This window comes from Polypterus senegalus, chromosome 10 (genome assembly GCF_016835505.1).
Source record: "Polypterus senegalus isolate Bchr_013 chromosome 10, ASM1683550v1, whole genome shotgun sequence".
Lineage (NCBI taxonomy): Eukaryota > Metazoa > Chordata > Cladistia > Polypteriformes > Polypteridae > Polypterus > Polypterus senegalus.
Genome location: NC_053163.1, coordinates 153,061,019 through 153,080,023, shown reverse-complemented (window position 1 = coordinate 153,080,023; position 19,005 = coordinate 153,061,019). Strand labels below are relative to the sequence as shown.

The window sequence follows — 19,005 nt, the reverse complement described above, 5'->3', positions numbered from 1 at the left end:
GAATTTGGGAACCCCTGCATGCATTTTCATAAAAACTGAAAAAATGAGGTGCTCTAAACCTTTGGAACTGGTAGTGTATGATAAATGTCTTTGTAGTACAGGAAAAATTAAGTGTTATGCATAAGTAAAAGTAGAGAACAATCAGGAAGGGGCAAACACTTTTTCACAGCATTGTGTAAAAGGCTACCCAATACATGCTGAGGGGAGACTGTGCCGTACACAGAGAGTGTGAGACCACCGCAGGGCTTGAGAGTTGAAAAAAGCAAAACCTTTCCCAGCCAGCAGGTGGAAGCAGATGACTTCATATTCCCTGCCTGTTGGAGCAGCCCAGAAGTTACTCGAGAGGTTTAGGCTGAGAGGTGCAGTGGTCGTAGGAACTGTGGCCTAATAATTTCAAGATTCTACCAAACCTGGGGTGGGGATCGATCTGTTCTTAACTCAATTTTTCTTTTTGTAAAATCTTGATTGCTTTGTATGGATTGTAATAAAATTAATAAAAAAAAAAAAAAGATTCTACCAAACCTTACACATTTACCCCTTTGTTAGGGCATCACTGATTCCAGAATTACAAGGTGAGCTGTGAAAAGGCTGTCTAGGAGGAAAGGAAGGGTGCTCCGTCTGATAATCGCAATGTCTTTAATAGCTCAGTCTGATGTGGCAGAAATGGTTTTGTTTTTCATTTGTGTGTTATATTTCTTTACTTTGTGCTTGGCTAATAAAAGTGCCTAGTGGGTGGTCTGTCTGCCACTTGCATCTCTTAACAATGTTTTCTTCTTCTCTGTCCCAGGCCAAACCGCTTGCTGATTTTACATGGGTTCCTTGACGAGAATGTGCACTTTTTTCACACAAACTTTCTGGTGTCACAGCTTATTCGAGCCGGAAAGCCCTACCAACTACAGGTGAGAATGGAGTGGCGCTCCAGCTTAGCGCACAATTTGTTTTCAGGTTTCAATATTCATCGCTCTCTTCCCTATAAAGGCATACATTTGTATGGCCAAAAGTTTCTGGACACCTGGCCATCATGTCTATATGAGCGTGTTGGGCATCCCATTTCAAAAGCCATGGGTATGTATGTGGAGTTGCCCATTTCCCCACTATGCAATTATAGTAGTGCTCTTCTACTTTCCACAAGATTTTGGGAGTGTGTTTTTGGGGAATCTGTGCCAATTCGGCCAAAAAGAGCATTGGTGAGGTCAGGTATTGATGTAGGACAAGAAGACCAGCTCACAGTCCAGGTTACCATTCATCCAAAAGGTGTTTTAATAGGGTTGACGTCAGGACTTTGTGCAGGCCACTTGAGGTCCTCAATCTCTTTATGGACCTGGCCTTGTGTATAGGGGCACAGGCCTGCTGGAACAGAACACAGCACAACAGAACCTTCCCCAAACTGTTGTCACAAATCTTGGAAGTGCACAGTTGTCTCAAATGTCTTAGGTTGCTGTAGCAGTGACGGCACCCTTCAGTGGAGCCAAGGGGCCAGGCCCAAACCTACACCCTCCCATTATTATTGTTTCTTCACTCCAGAGAACATGTTTCCACAGAGTCCAATGATGGTGTGCTAATCATCACTCCAGCCAACTCTTGGTGTTGCTCATACTCGGCTTACACTTGTGTGCTGCTTCTCGGCCGTGGAATGCCATTTCATGAAGGCCCCGATGCACAGTTTTTGGGCTGATGTTGCTGTCAGAGGCAGTTTGGAACTCTCTCTGTTGTGAGTGGTGCAGCAGTGGGCAGGTGATTTCTATGTGCTGCACCACTCGGTGGCCCTGCTTTTGCAAGTTTAAAGGTTTTCTACCTCTTGGCTGAACTGTTGTTGCTCCTTGACAATAATAGCACTTACAGCTGACTGGGGCAGATCTAGCAGAGCAGAAGTGTCACGTACTGACTTGGGGCAAAGCTGGCATCCTATGACTGTGCCACGTTTAAAGTCCCTGAGCTGTTCTGTTCAACCCATTCTACTGACAGTGTTTGTCAATGGAGATTGTGTGGCTGATTTCAGGCCCATAACAGTGAAACACCTGAACTGAATTTTGGGGGGTGTCCACGTACTTTTGGCCATTTAGTGTACAGCTCTGGTGAAAGGTTTACACTCCTATAACATACATGTATGTCAGGGTGGTATGGGGCTTTCAGTGATTTCTACACCTGTACTTTATTTGGGGCAGTTTGATTGTGCATCTTTATTACAAAAAAACAATCAGAAATGTATTAAAATTTATTATGTGTTTTCTGAAATGACCATCACTGGGTCAAAATTATACATACAGCGTCACAAATATTCATACAACACCCCTAACATTTGGTTAGATGTCGTTTAGCTTGTTTCACCTCAATCAGCTACTTCTGGTGGCCATCCACAAGCTTCTGGCAGAATTCTGGTTGGATTTTTGTCATCTCATCAATGGCATCTGACCATCTGGACCAATTTTGTTCTCAGTTTGGGTCATACTTCCAGACCTTGGCAACGCGACTACCACTCTAAATAACCTGTACCTACGAGCAGTTGTTTGAGCTGATGATCATGGAGTCTGAAGTAGTTTAGAAATGGCTCCAAAGACATTCCAGACTTTCATAAATCTACGATCCCCATTGTCACGTCAGCACTGATCTTCTTGAACTTCCCCATTGTAATGTTTGCTTTGGTTAGGCAGATGAGTGCCATGAAACGAGCAATATGGAGAAGCTACCAGCTGGAGTCAATCCTGATCACTAATAGGTGGTAGTTGTTGTTATTAGGTGCCGTTGAGTCGGTTCTGACTCCTAGTGACCCTGTGTACTGCAGAATGAAACATTGTCTGATCCCAATCCATCCTTGTCACTAGCAGGCAGTTAAGAGGTGCCAAGTTCAAACACATTTTGGAATCCCTTAGCATGTTTAACCTTCATCAGATGCTTCTGATAGCCATCCATAGTCTTCTGGCAGAGCTCTGGTTGGATTTTAGACCACTCTTCTTGTCAAAGGCATCTGACCATCTGTTCCAGTTTTCCTGTCAGCTGAGGGTGACAGTTTGGGTTCTTTTCTAGGTACTGGCAAAGCATCTACAGCTCCAAATAACTTGTACTTAGGAGAAGATGTTTAAACTGATGATCTTGGAGTTTTGATATGGCTTTAAGAAGAGACATTGCCAACTTGTGTAAATCTATTATCCTCTGTCACATCAGCACTGATCTTCTTGAACTTTCCCATTGTAATGTGTGTTGACCAGACCAATGAGTGCCATCAAACAGGAAACTTGGAGAAGCTACCAGCTGGAGTCAATCCTGATCACTTATAGGTAGTTTGGTGTTATTAGGTTCCGTTGAGTCGGTTCCGACTCTTAGTGACCCTGTGTACAGCAGAATGAAGCATTGTCTGATCCCGGTCCATCCTTGCCATTTCCTCCATGTTTAAACCCATTGTTCCAACCACTGTGTCAATCCACCTTGTGCAGGGCCTTCCTTTTTCCTTCTACTTTACCGAACATGATGTCCTTTTCCCTTACTTATATAAATCTGTGATCCTCTTTGTCACGTCAGCACTGATCTTCTTGAACGTTCGCATTGTAATGTGTGTTGGTCAGGCCAGCGAGTGCCATCAAATGAGCAGTGTGGAGAATCTACCAGCTGGAGTCAATCCTGATCACTAATAGGTAGTTTGGTGTTATTAGGTTCCGTCGAGTCGGTTCTGACTCATAGCGACCCTGTTTACAGCAGAACAAAACATTGTCTGATCCCAATCCATCCTCGCCATTTCCTCCATGTTTGAACCCTTTGTTCCAGCCACTGTGCCAATTCACCTTGTGCAGGGCCTTCCTATCTTCCGCTTTCCTTCTACTTTACCAAAACGATGTCCTTTTCCAGACATTGTTCCTTCCAAAGAATGTGAGCCATAGTTTCATCATCCTCGCCTCTTAACGAGCATTCTGGATGAACGTCCTCCAACACAGATCTGTTTGTTCTTTTGGTGGTCCATGGTCTGTTCAACATTCTTCTCCAGCATCATAATTTGAACATGTCAATTCTTCGTCGATCTTCCATTTTGAACACATTTTGGAACTTTCAGGACAACTTGAGTAATAATCTAAATAGTTAGGTGGATGTTTTGGACCCTGTATGCGTAACTTTGATTGGGTGATGTTTTTAGAAAATCCACAATAAATTTAAACTTGTGTACTTTATTTCAGATGTTTTTTATAATATACTGTAGATGCATGTTGTACAAACATTTTGCCACAGGAATAAGATCAGGTGTAGAAATCATTGAAAGCGCAGTACCACCCTGTCTGTTGTTTGAGCAGTTGTAAACGTTCCACCATTACTGTATGTCATTATTTGCATGTATAACCATAGCTGAACTTTGAATGACCATCTAGGTGCAGGCGTCTGCTGCTCTACTTGTTTCTGCCCAATTCCAGAGCAAATCTTCTAAGACGAGATGCATATTGCACATCTTTCGGTGGAATGTCTGTCGTCCAATGCTAAAGCCTCACTTTTTACTTTCTTGTATACAAAGTATAGGGAAGGTATTGTAATCGTCCAAAGATTTGATGTTGAGATTTTGATGAATCTTAACATTTTAGACCTCCCTGACTTTCTTGTATGCGAAGTTTCGGGAAAGTATTGGAATCCTCCAAAAGTTCCATTTCGAGATTTTGATGAATCTCAACATTTTAGACCTCCCAGATTCCGAAAATACCATTTTTGGAATTATGACTCTATCTGTCTTTCTGTGTGTGTGTATTTAAACACGATAATTTCAGTACGATTTCACTTAGGTCAACCAAATTTTGCATACAGGTATTAGGTACAAAATGTTTGGGCTATTTCCATTAACCGGAAGTGGTACTTTACTTTTTATTTTAGGAGCTGCAGAGTCCGATTTATTCAAATTTACTTCTATAATAATTGTTCAGTTTATTATTAATTTGATTTTATTTGTTGCTGATGGTTCTTTAATGTACATAATATAAAAATATAATCATTGTCTTGCGGTTTACTCATCAAATATCTATCCCCATATCTGAGTATATAAGAAAGTTAAGGGGAAACCACTGCCGATTTTCTTTATCAAAGGATAGTAAATTTAATATTGTTCTTTATCAGTATGCTGTTGCTGGATTATGTGAATTTCCCCTTGGGATTAATAAAGTATCTATCCATCTATCTATCTATCTAAAATATTTTCCGCTTTAGGAATTTCTGTAGGCCTGCAGGTTGTATTATAAGCCCCGCTTTCTCCACGGTGTCTACTTTGTGTTTGTTACGTGACTGAACGCACTTCTATTTAAAGGTTCACCTCCTCTCTTTCTTTCACACAGATCTACCCCAATGAGAGACATAGCATCCGATGCCCGGAATCAGGTGAACACTATGAGATTATGTTGCTGCACTTTTTACAACAATACCTCTGAAGTCAATCGATGCCATTGGGCCCCATTTCTTCTGCCCCCTCCCTTTACTCGTCCCCTTCTCCTCCGTGCTCTCAGTGAACCCGCCGCCATAGGAGCCCAGCCACGCTAAAATCCCACCTCCGCTGAGAAGAGTTTCCTTTGACTTTTGATCAACTGACTACACGGGTTTAGGAGGGTGGGATTTTTTTTTAACACGTTTCAAGAGCACAGTGACTTTTTAAAAAGTTAAAAAATAATAGTGAACCCCCTCCTGAATGAATTCTATAATTCACTAGTAAATTATAAATTTATTTTTGTTGTGCTGCATTTATATTGAGTTTTTTTTTTTTATAATTATTATGGAAGACCCTAACGTACAATTTGCCAAACAAAGCGCCCCCTCATATTTTTTAATTGGTGCCTGTGAAACACGCAAAAAAACAGTCTTTTGCTTTTCCTTTCAATTTGTCTACAACGATTCCATCTCTGACGTACCTCAACCACCATGAAATTTCTGGGGAAGATGCCAGCCGCCGTTGCCCACCCCTTGCACCCAGTATTTTAAGTGTGTATTATTAAAAGAAAATATTTTTATGAATTCTTATTCTTTTTATAATGAGTGTAAAGCGTAGTAACTCATTAAAATATTGGAAACTCTGGTTTGTCGACTCATTCTGCCGAAAATTTTCAGTTTGATTTTATTTTACTTTTTTTTTTTGTTTGTTTCTTCCAAGAGCATTAAATGTACACCCAAATTTGTTTTTAGCTTGTTTGAATGATTGTTTTTTTTTCTCCTTATGTTATAATATTTAACTGTAATTTAGAAGATGTTATTATTTTTTAAAAAGAGTATTTGCTGCTATATTTGTTAATTTTTGTGTTTTTTTTTTTCTTTTTTTCTTTTTTAAATAAATGTTTTACGTTTGTTAACACTGAGAGGCCACAAGGTGGCGCCCTGGATGGGACAAATAAAAAGAGCAGTGACAAAACGGCAAATAGTTGAGTTGATTCTGAAGTGAAAGAAGGGGAAGAAATCAGCGTCATGGAAAAACGGGGAAAAAATGCAACGTCTGAAAACGTGGGTAGAAGTTTTTAGTAAATTTATAAAAGCTTCTATGTCCAAAACTGTCATTTTATGTAATTCTCTACCATAAGAGTTATATACAGTGGGCTAAGAAAGGATGCAGACCATTTTACTTTCTGCACACTCCTATTGTGTTGTAAATTTAATTTTGATTGATAAATTTGCCTATCAATTTGCTTTCAGTATCCCATGATGACAAAGGTTTGCAAATTTATTAAAAATCAAAAATCTCTCGTTCAAAGACGTTTAAAGACCCCTTAATTCATCACTTTGTCGAATTCCCACTGATGGCAATTCCAGTTGTGAGTCTTTGTAAGTTTTGCACTCCCAGATTTGGGCAGTTCATCCCATTCTGCCTGGCAGAACCTCTCAAACTGTCAACTTTCAGAACCGCCGTCTTCAGTTGTCTCCACACACTTGTTCTCTGGGGTCCAAGTCTGGGCTTCGAACATCAAGAGAAGATCAGTGTGTGTATCCGTCACACCCTGCTGCTTGGAACCTCCCATTCCAATACCACGGCCATTAATATGCAGTTGTAACCAAGGGCCGTGGCTATAACGGCCTCCACTCTTCTTTCCACAAGAGTTTGGAGTGTGTCTGTGGGAATTGGTGTCCATTCAGCCAGAAGAGCATCCATGAGGTCAGGAACTGATGGCAAGTGAGACAAACCTGCTCACTCTTCACGTCCAAATTCATTCCAAAGGAGTTCATTAGGATTGAGGTCAGGGCTCACCCGAGGACCTCCATGTCTTTATAGACATGGCTTTGTGCTCAGAAGGCTCAGTCATGCTGGAACCAAAAAGATCCTTCACAAACTGAAAGGCTCCATCGTCTAAAATGTCTCTGCTGTAGCATTAGCAGGTTTCTTCACTGGAACCATGGGGCCAAACCCAAACCCTGCCATTATCCCTCCTCCACTAAACTTTACAGCAGGTACCATGAAGTTTGGATGGTAATGTTCTCCTGCTGACCACCACACCCAAACTGCCAGGCAGTAAAGCATGATTCATTACTCCACATTTCCACAACTCCATCCAGCGGTTGGCATTGTGCATGGTGACCCATGGAAGCCCATTCCATGGAGCTCCTGGTGCACAGATCTTGTGTGGACGTTGCTTCCAGAAGCAGTTTGGAAGTAGGTTGTGATTGAGGCCGCAGAGGAGAGGTGACACGTATACTCTTCAATACTCTGTGGTCTTCCTCTGCGACCCTTGGATCTTTTGTGACCTCGTGGACAATCGCACGTCTTGCCCTCGGAGTGGTCTTAATTGGTCGCCCGCTCATGGTAACAATAGTCATAAACATTCTCCATGTGCACACAATGTGTCTGACGGTGGATTGGTGCAGCCCAAACTCGTCTGAGGTGGTTTTGTGGTCTTTTCCCAGCACAATGAGCATCAAGAGTTTTTTTTGGGAGGTCCTCTGAAATGTTGCCTGTCTGGCATGTGTGGAAGCCATCCCCGGACACAGACAGACACCTCCATGTCTACAAAAGCACACGTTTAATTAGCAACTATTTACAATGTCCCGCACATAGCACACGGTGCCCCTGCACCAATCACCCTCTTGAGTCCTTCACCGGGTCCTTCACCGCCTCCACTCCTCTCTGCCGAGCTCTGTCCTCTTCCTGCTGACTGGAGGGAGGTGGTCCCTTTTATATCCACCCGGACGTACTCCAGGTGCTTTCCGATGGACTTCCTGTGGCACTTCCTGGTTTGACGGCAGTGTTGCATGAGCATCTGGAAGCACTCTGGGTGTCTTCGGTATTCCTTCTGCCAACACCTCCAGGTGTGGCGGAAGCGCTACTGTCCGAGGCTCCACAATCAACTGGGCGGCTACAGGCCCTTACAGGGTTGAGCTTCCATGTTCAGACCAAGTGGCACCCAAACCAGGCAGGGCAGCTGCCCTCTCGTGGTCTGTCCAGGTGTCGCGACTGGGCACAGCCCCTAGTTGACCATCACACATGACAAACTGATACTGCACAAACGTGTTGATAGAACGCTGCTCTTTTATCATAAACAAGAGTGTCTGTTCACACCTGATTGTCACCACACTGATTGAAGAGCATGACAACACCGGACCCGAATGTCACAGATATGGAATGCTGGGTGATTTTCCTCAATAAATAAATGACCAAGCATTATAGTTTTGTCTCATTTGTTTAGCTGGGTTCTCCATATCAACATTTAGGATTTGTGTGAAGATCTGATGACGTGTTAAGTACAGACCATTCTGAAGGGTTGACTAACTTTCAAGCTCCACTGTATCCTGTGGCCGTGAAGAAGATGTTACACTGTTTTGAAAGGGTCAAATTATTGGCCTGCACCAAGGAAAGAAAACATCTTAAGGAAATTGTTGAAGCTACCAAAATTGGGTAAAGAATGATCAACCCGCTATTAAAAATCTGAAAGGATAGAGGCGAAACATCGTCTTCGAGAACGGGTGGATAAAAATGTTGAGTGATCGTGATCAGAGATCACTTAATCACTTAAATAAAGCCAACTCTGGAGCAATGGGAAAAGATCATGTGGTCTGATGAATCCGTTTGGTGAAATCAAATCATCAAAAAATCAACAGCAGAACGGTCGCGTTTAATAGAGAAAGTAATGCGAGGAGAACTTGGGGGGCCGGGGGAGAGGCTTCAGTTGGCTAGGGAGCCATGGATAAAGATCATGTGGTCTGATGAATTCTGGATTTATCCTGTTCCAGAGTGATGGGCACATCATGCCTGGTGCCTACTGCATACGCCCGTGGAGGGAGTGTTGTGATCTGGAGTCGCTTCAGTTGGTCAGGTCGAGGTTGACCAGCGTTTTGTGCCCAAAGATTTGAGGTCTGCTGACTTCCTGCATATACTGAGTGACCAGGTTTTTCCATTCCTGATGGCACAGGCATATTTCAAGATGATAATGCTAGTTGTCACCGGGCTCAGATTGTGACAGAGTGGTACAGGGAGTGTGAGGCATCCTTTTTGACACATGGATTTGCCACCACAGAGTCCAGAACTCAACACAGGCCCACCGCCAAGGGGGGGACAAACGGGACTGTGGTCCGTTAGGGCCCCTTCACGCTTGATTTTTTTGTATACGTATTTGAAGGTTTTGGCATGTGGGGACCCGGGGGAAGGCAGAGGGGCCCACCCGTACCCAGTTGTCTGGAGCCCAAATATTTCTGGCGGCAGGCCTGCTCAACACGCATTGAGAATCTGTGTGATTTGCCCAGAGAAGATTTGCAGTCCGACTCTCCCATCATCAGTACAAGATCTTGGTGAAAAATGAATGCAACTCTCGATGAGAGTCAATGTTGTGACCAGCGCTGTGGAGTCGGCAGATAAATCCTTCGACTCCGACTCCTTAGTTTCCGGTACTTCTGACTCTGACTTCGACTCCTCTGTATTTAATATGCGAACGTATTTTCTATGTTGATTGAAGGAAGGCAACATACACGTCATTTAACCGCAGAACTACTGGCTAGGAAGCTGACTCTCTATCTTTCGTATTGGCCACTTTAAACAAAAGACAAGAACCCCTGAACACAGCATCAGGCCGTAGCACACACCTCCACCTGCATCATTACACTTGCTTACACTCAAATGAACTTGTTAAACACATTATATCTGAAATTAAAATGAAAACACTTTTTGTGATGTACCTGAATGTCAGGTTGTATAATCGCTCAGCTGAACTTCACACTAGTAGTAACACGACTGTGCACTGCACTTTATTCTTACATCAATGTAGCTGCGTTTTTTCCAAAATTACCAAAGTTCAGCAGCTCTAACTCAAAAAATGGGATTCAACAAAAGCCTGGCGTGCAGAAATGATTCCACAGACAAAATATCTTCGTTTTTAAAAGTTTAGTTAAATTTCAAAGTAAAACCGTTCACATAAAAAAGAAAATTCTTGTTAAGAAAAGTTCTGTTCAAAGTTTAAATCTTGTTACATCTCAAATCTTCACTATTTACTTAACATTTCTGAACCATTTCAAAACGGTCAGAAAACTGTATGCTTATCCCATCTCCGAGTTGAAAATGGGTCTTTCAAGTCCCTCTTTACTGGGACCAGTTCTAAACACAACTGAGCTTATTATCACACTGTTTGTGACCCTGTAATTGGGGATCCTGATGAGGGTGTGAAAGCATGACGGTATCCCCCCAATCCTGAAAACCCTTCACTGGCTCCCTGTCCCACTCAGAATTGAGTTCAAGGTCGTTCTCCTCACCCATCAGTACATCTGTGGACATGCCCCCCTTTACTTACAGGAACTCCTTACCCCTCATACCTCCTCACGCACTCTCCAAGTCCCTAGAACCAAGCTCAGCAGTATGGGTGACAGGACTTGTTCATCTGTGGCGCCGAGACTGTGGAACGCCCTCAGTCGACTGATGTTTTTAAACGGAATCTAAAAACTCCTCTTTTTAGAAAGATATTTTGTTAAAGTATAAATAGATTTTCTTGTTTTATTATTTTTATTTTTACTCTGTAGCACTTTGAGATTGCTAAAATATGAAGTGCAATATAAATAAAATGCATTATTATTATTATTTATTATATAGCGGGTTGGATAATGGATGGATGGATGTTTCTCAGTTATAGTAAGAAGGTTCGATCTCTTACTAACTTACAGGGGGAAGAGACCATACCATTGTCTATGACTATAGAAGAAATTTATACTCTGTTCAAATTAAGCAAACATTAATATGAGTTTAACTCAAAATTTGAACTTCCTAAAATCAGCTCTTACAATCAGAGAAGTACTTAATTATGACTGTTGTTTTTGAAATGGGATATTTGAACTTGCTGTATTTTTTTTTTTTCATTACAATTTAAATTTATTAGGAATCGGAGTTGGCACATTTTTGCCAACTCCAACTCCAGGTACCCAAAGTTGTCTCTGACTTCTCAACTCAGACTCCACAACCCTGGTTGTGACATCGCGTAAGGTTATTGAGACGATACCACGGCGAATGCGTGTTGTAATCAAAGCTAAAGGAAGCCCAGTGAAATATTAGATAGATAGATAGACAGAGTGACGGGCACTATATAATAGATAGACAGATAACATAGTTGGCAGGATTAGATAGATAGATAGATGTGAAAGGCACTATATAATAGATAACATAGTTGGCAGGATTAGATAGATAGATAGATGTGAAAGGCACTATATAATAGATAGATAGCATAGTTGGCAGGATTAGATAGATAGATGTGAAAGGCACTATATAATAGATAGATAGACAGAGTGAAAGCCACTATATAATAGATAGATAGATAGCATAGTTGGCAGGATTAGATAGATAGATAGATGTGAAAGGCACTATATAATAGATAGATAGACAGAGTGAAAGGCACTATATAATAGATAGATAGCATAGTTGGCAGGATTAGATAGATAGATGTGAAAGGCACTATATAATAGATAGATAGACAGAGTGAAAGGCACTATATAATAGATAGATAGCATAGTTGGCAGGATTAGATAGATAGACAGAGTGAAAGGCACTATATAATAGATAGATAGCATAGTTGGCAGGATTAGATAGATAGATGTGAAAGGCTCTATATAATAGATAGATAGACAGAGTGAAAGGCACTATATAATAGATAGATAGATAGATGTGAAAGGCACTATATAATAGACAGAGTGAAAGGCACTATATAATAGACAGAGTGAAAGGCACTATATAATAGCATAGTTGGCAGGATTAGATAGATAGATGTGAAAGGCACTATATAATAGATAGATAGATAGATACTTTATTAATCCCAAGGGGAAATTCACATACTCCAGCAGCAGCATACTGATACATAACAATATTAAATTAAAGAGTGATAACAATGCAGATATAACAGACAATAACTTTTTATAATTTTATCCTGTTCAATGGATTCTCCATGATTGACAGGAGTCTGCTCAGCGCCCGTCGCTCTGCCACAGATGTCAAACTGTCCAGCTCCGTGTCTACTATAGAGCCTGCCTTCCTCACCAGTTTGTCCAGACGTGAGGCGTCCCTCTTCTTTATGCTGCCTCCCCAACACACCACCGCGTACAAGAGGGCGCTCGCCACAACCGTCTGATAGAACATCTGCAGCATCTTATTGCAGATTTTGAAGGACGCCAGCCTTCTAAGGAAGTATAGTCGGCTCTGTCCTCTTTTGCACAGAGCAACATATTAGGGGCTGTGGCCAGGTAGTGTATGTTATTCGATAAAGTATATCAAATCAAAATAAAGAAAAGGCACAAAGAACAACACTCCCAAGTATTTTTTTTTTAAATTGTCCTCTTTTCTTTATTCAGTTGGTCAGGTAGAAGATGAGAGCTTAGCCACAAAAACAAACCCATTAAATTTACAAACTGCAGTTTGCATACAGCGACAAATGGAATTTAATTTAAAGAGCAGAGGAAAAAAAATAAGTTAATTCAAAGCAATACAAGTAGACAAATATTTGTTTTAGCTGATTTTACATTATAAAAAAGAACTTCCATATATACAACTCAAACTCATTGTACTCACAGAGCCCAAACGAACCACAAACCCCCAAAAAATGTCAGTGGCTACAAAACGCCTTCCCAGTGCAGTCAATATGACCAAAGGACAAAAGTGCCAGCGCATCGCGGTGGCAGTGTTTTGTTGGAGATGCCAGGCGGAACTCCAGTCTCGTACACACAAGTGAGGACCACGGTGGTGGCCTTCAACTGAATTCTTCGTGAATTTGCGTGGCTTGCTTCCTTGTTTCCAGATTCGTTGCCTTTCTGTTTCCCCCCATGCCGTGTGTTTGGAGCTTCAGTGAAATTGTGATTGTTCTCGAGGCAATCTGCACACGTCTTGAACTTTTAGGAGAGGAACTGCAAAGAGTGGTGAAGTTCTACACGGGGGAGATACGCCTTTGGGCTTCAGCTTACCTTACACGTGTGGTTAGTCTGTAAGCATCACGTCGTTTGACGTACCATCCACGCTCCCACTGATTCATTTCAAATGCCATTTTTGAATGAACATTTTGATGAAACGATCATATCGTTTATGGAAATATCTCTGCTCACACTAACCGTTATCATACACTTAGAATTGAAGTGCAACTACAGTGTCATGAGTTGTAAATTAATAAATGAACTTTCTCTGCTCTGTAATCAAGTTGTAGTTACAATGTAATCGAGCATTTAGAACTGCAAGTGCACTGCAGTGTGTGCATTCTATGGTATAATGAACTATTTATGTGCTTAAAAATCTTTAAAAAAATATATATTTACATACAGCTCGTACGGTCAGGAACGGATTAATTGTATTTACATACAATCCTATGGGGGAAATTACTTCGGGTCACGACCAGAGTTTTGGAACGAATTACAGTCGTGACCCGAGGTTCCACTGTATATAAGAATGACCTGGCATGGCAGAGTGAAAACGGTAACAAGCCACGAAATTCCGTAACATCGATTTCCTGGGAAGGGTTGTCTTCTAATTAAAGCAATCAGGTTGGAGCAAAAAGCAACTATGGGCCTCCAGGACTGACTCTGCTTGCAGACCCCCGTTATTGAGTAATCAGTGCATGAACACGGTTGTAAATGATGATTCCAACCCCCAACATGGTCAGCGGATCGATTCTGTTAAATGAGAAGTTCCATTAGCGACTGGAATCGTCCCCTAGCCGAGGGCTGTGACACCATAACACCTGTCCTCAAAAGACAGCAACTGCAGCCCCTTCAGGGACTTGAGCATCCGCCATTGCAGGTTTGTAAACGCAGAGTGGATCATTGCTTCTTAACTGCGAGTGTCTGGTCCTCTCGCTGAAAAATAAACATGGAATAAAGTCTATGCCCCCCCCCAAAAAAAAACAATGAAAAAGAAAAAAAGTCAAAGGGACTGGTGTGGAAATGAAACGATAATAATGCCCCCTAAACGAATTCCACACCCATCGCCTCCTCTGAAATGCAAGTAGCTCATGGAGAAGAGAAGGAATTAATACTGTATGACGAGGGACTTGCTCCTGATGAACAGAATGAAAGAGTTAACACTCGTCTGGAAGAAATGCTACATGATGGATGACCCCCCCCCCAATTCTGAATTAAAGGATCGATGCACATGAAGGGGAGAAACCTTTCGCTCTGAGATTGAATGCCCCCAAGCAAGACGCTTTCCTTTTCTTCTCCTGGTTTGCTCTATTTGAAGTTTACTGGTGGCAGAAGTGGGATGGTTCACCGACAAAAGCGCGATAGACATATGCGACCGACAAACCCGCTGACTGGTTTTCGACAAATGCGCGCCGACAAAATCGCGAGCGAGGCCAAGAGAGTGGGACACCCTTGCTGCCATTCTTCCTGCATATGCAGGGCGTGATCTTAAGGACTATCTGCGTGCCGTGCTGATGGCATACCGCGTCTCATAATATTGACTTCTAGATTGATAGATAGATAGATACTTTATTAATCCCAAGGGGAAATTCACATAACCCAGCAGCAGTATACTGATACAAAGAAACGATATTAAATTAAATAGTAATAAAAATGAAAAGAATTAAAATAAAATTAATGTTCGCATTTACTCCCCCGGGTGGAATTGAAGAGTCGCATAGTGTGGGGGAGGAACGATCTCCTCAGTCTGTCAGTGGAGCAGGACGGTGACAAAAGTCTGTCACTAAAGCTACTCCTCTGCCTGGAGATGACACTGTTCAGTGGACTCTTCATGATTGACAGGAGTTTGCTTAGTGCCCGTCGCTCTGCCACAGATGTTAAACTGTCCAGCTTTAATCCTACAATGATCCTACAATCTGAAATAAACATTATTATGTATGCTTTAAACTAGTAATTCATATTTAATGAAACTGTCACGATTTTGTCGGCGCGTTTTAATCGGCGCTATTTTGTCGGCACACATATGTCTATCGCGTAAATGTCGGGTCACAAGTGGGATTTGTGTAAATCGTGCTCTAGACGGGATATTTAGCTGCAGTGATGGACCTGACAGGGTCACCAGTGTAAACATCGGGATGGGGGGCTTATGCTCAAACACTTCACACTGTGGTAATGATTGAATTAACAAGCGATAATAATTGTCATTCCCAGCTTGCGTGCAAAAGAAGAATAATAATAATTCTTTGCATTTATATAGCACCTTTCTCACTACTCAAAGCGCTCAGCAATTCCAGGTTAAAGGCCTCGCTCAAGGGGCCCAACAGAGCAGAGTCCCTATTGGCATTTACGGGATTCGAACCGGCAACCGTCCGATTGCCAGTGCAGATCCCTCGCCTCAGAGCCACCACTCCGCGAAAGTTTGGAGAAAACTCCTAACAGAAAGTCGAGAAATGCTACTCTATCGACCTTTCCGTTCTCTTTTCTCATGCAGTGGTTTATATACAGTAAGTACAGAAAGTTGCCGTACGCTGCAAACAATTGTGCGTGCTTCGTCTTTTGATCCCACTCGGGTGTAATCACGGCTGTCAAATCGGCTTCCGCTAGCAAAAAAAGCAAGTAGAACAAATTGTATGTAACAGGAAATCAACTTTGGCGTCGGAAGAGAGGTCCTGCATTCATGAAATAAATGAAAGGGTTGAGGAATGCATTGTTTCGACAGTCACACGTTAAGAAAATATAAACTTAATAACAATTCAATAATGTACTGCATTGCTCTGTTGCAATGTGGAAAAAAAAATGAAAAAATAAAATAAGACCTTAAGCACTTCTGAAAGGCCAAATTTCCAAATGGCAGCCATGGTTTCAAACCACTGAGAGCGTTGCCAGCAGCGCCCCCCTTTTCCTTTATTCTCTGTCTTTTTTTGCCAGCCATGGGTCCACAGGAGGGGGTCCGCGTGCGTCAAGCCGCTTCGTGCCAGCCCAGGTCTGTAAACATTGTCTTTAGCACCAGGGTCGATGACTCAGCAGGAAGGATGAGGTTCCAGTCTTGTTACACGAGTGGTAAGGAAACGGGCGCAGTCCCTCTACGACTCGTACTCCAGCTCGGCAGGGGCGATCTTCATTAGGGTGCTCTTGAGTGGGTAATAGCGGCCCCGCCACGTCTTCCAGAAGACACCTTGCTTCCTCTCGTGTCTCTGCCGGGGAATTCGACTGAAATATTTTCCATTCAGGTTTGCTCGTCCACAGTTGCTAAACCACCAGCCACCTGGAACGAGAGAAAATAGTGTAAGACGGAATCTCGAAAAAACGTTTGGAGTTAACACGGCTTATTATTCTCGTGTATTGCTAAATTAATGGGAAAGGCAGGCAATGTGAAGTCTGTACGGTGGACGGGGTTGGTAATGCAAAGAGACGTACCGCTAAGATGTTTTGCACAGTTGATATCTTGCTTGAGGTCGTTGTCCCTGTCACGGGTGGAGAAGGGGACGCCAGTCAAGTCATTGGTGAGGGCGTTCTCCACACTGCCTGTCGCCACTCCTTGGACGTAGAGACTGTAGCTGGTGTTCTCCCCTCCGAGGCTGAATGGAAACTCGATGAACTGGGTCTGGTCACTCCAGTCCTTCAGCTCAATGTGTAGAACATAGCCACCTTGCTGTGTCAAAGCGCGAATCCTTTCTAGACCAAGCCAGAACTCTCCTGGAGGTAAGCAAAAAAAATAATGAAGTTTTAATAACATCAAAAAACATGTCAAAACTTCCAAAACGAAAACAGTTCTTATGAGTTGCCTCCACCATTGCAACCGCTAAATCCAAGGAACTCGAGAGTAAGATTTTGAACATCTCTATTTTTATGAAGGTCGTCTTCTAATTTCTGAATACACTCACCTAAAGGATTATTAGGAACACCTGTTCAGTTTCTCATTAATGCAATTATCTAATCAACCAATCACATGGCAGTTGCTTCAATGCATTTAGGGGTGTGGTCCTGGTCAAGACAATCTCCTGAACTCCAAACTGAATGTCAGAATGGGAAAGAAAGGTGATTTAAGCAATTCTGAGCGTGGCATGGTTGTTGGTGCCAGACGGGCCGGTCTGAGTATTTCACAATCTGCTCAGTTACTGGGATTTTCACGCACAACCATTTCTAGGGTTTACAAAGAATGGTGTGAAAAGGGAAAAACATCCAGTATGCGGCAGTCCTGTGGCTAAAAATGCCTTGTTGATGCTAGAGGTCAGAGGAGAATGAATGGGCCGACTGATTCAAGCTGATAGAAGAGCAACTTTGACTGAAATAACCACTCGTTACAACCGAGGTATGCAGCAAAGTATTTGTGAAGCCACAACACGCACAACCTTAAGGCGGATGGGCTACAACAGCAGAAGACCCCACCGGGTACCACTCATCTCCACTACAAATAGGAAAAAGAGGCTACAATTTGCACGAGCTCACCAAAATTGGACAGTTGAAGACTGGAAAAATGTTGCCTGGTCTGATGAGTCTCGATTTCTGTTGAGATATTCAAATGGTGGAGTCAGAATGTGGCGTAAACAGAATGAGAACATGGATCCATCATGCCTTGTTACCACTGTGCAGGCTGGTGGTGGTGGTGTAATGGTGTGGGGGATGTTTTCTTGGCACACTTTAGGCCCCTTAGTGCCAATTGGGCATCGTTTAAATGCCACGGGCTACCTGAGCATTGTTTCTGACCATGTCCATCCCTTCATGACCACCATGTACCCATCCTCTGATGGCTACTTCCAGCAGGATAATGCACCATGTCACAAAGCTCGAATCATTTCAAATTGGTTTCTTGAACATGACAATGAGTTCACTGTACTAAAATGGCCCCACAGTCACCAGATCTCAACCCAATAGAGCATCTTTGGGATGTGGTGGAACGGAGCCGTGCCCTGGATGTGCATCCCACAAATCTCCATCAACTGCAAGATGCTATCCTATCAATACGGGCCAACATTTCTAAAGAATGCTTTCAGCACCTTGTTGAATCAACGCCATGTAGAATTAAGGCAGTTCTGAAGGCGAAAGGGGGTCAAACACCGTATTAGTATGGTGGTCCTAATAATCCTTTAGGTGAGTGTATATTAACCTATTTAAATCTTCTTCTTCTTTCGGCTGCTCCCGTTAGGGGGTCGCCACAGCGGATCATCTCCTTCCATATCTTTCTGACTCGTCATCTCGCTCTGTCACACCCACACTCCGTTATGTCCTCTCTCACTACATCCATAAACCTCCTCTTAGACCTTCCTCTTCTCCTTTAACCAAATAACGGTGTGTAAAGTCAGGATTTATTTAGAAGTTAGACGTTTCATTTACCACTCGCTTCCATGTCAGAGGTCATGCCTCTCAGCTGGAAAAGGGTGGAGGAGTTTTGAGTATCTCGGGGTCTTCTTCACAAAGGAGGGGACAAAAGGAGCAGGAGACGGACAGACAGATCAGACCAACGTCTGCAGTTATGGGGAGGACGCTCTCTCGATTTACTGGACGATCCCTGTTCCTACCCTCACCTCTGGTCACAAACTGTGGGTGGGGAGCAAAAGAATTAGATCACGGAATACGAGCGGCCGAAGTGAGCTTCCTTCGCAGGGTTTCCGGCTCAGCCTTAGAGGTAAGTTGAGGAGCGCAGACATTCAGGAGGAGCTCACAGAAGACCTACTGCTCTCCTCCACGTTGACAAGTGAACCAGTT

General features: G+C 42.7%; 2 protein-coding genes across 2 annotated transcripts in view; one reads left to right on the top strand and one right to left on the bottom strand.

Moving 5' to 3' along the window:
- dpp9 (dipeptidyl-peptidase 9) overlaps nt 1-5,574 on the top strand; it is a 170,984-nt gene extending 165,410 nt beyond the window's left edge. The window contains exons 20-21 of the mRNA XM_039767093.1: nt 788-899; nt 5,298-5,574. Of these exons, the coding sequence (XP_039623027.1) occupies nt 788-899; nt 5,298-5,390 (205 nt within the window). The 3' untranslated portion in view covers nt 5,391-5,574. The remainder of the gene's footprint in view (nt 1-787; nt 900-5,297) is intronic.
- A 10,622-nt stretch (nt 5,575-16,196) lies between these two features.
- angptl4 (angiopoietin-like 4) overlaps nt 16,197-19,005 on the bottom strand; it is a 35,279-nt gene continuing 32,470 nt past the window's right edge. Inside the window, exons 6-7 of the mRNA XM_039767092.1 lie at nt 16,717-16,995; nt 16,197-16,564 (exon numbers count right to left, since the gene is read on the bottom strand). Coding sequence (XP_039623026.1) covers nt 16,383-16,564; nt 16,717-16,995 — 461 coding nt within the window. The 3' untranslated portion in view covers nt 16,197-16,382. The remainder of the gene's footprint in view (nt 16,565-16,716; nt 16,996-19,005) is intronic.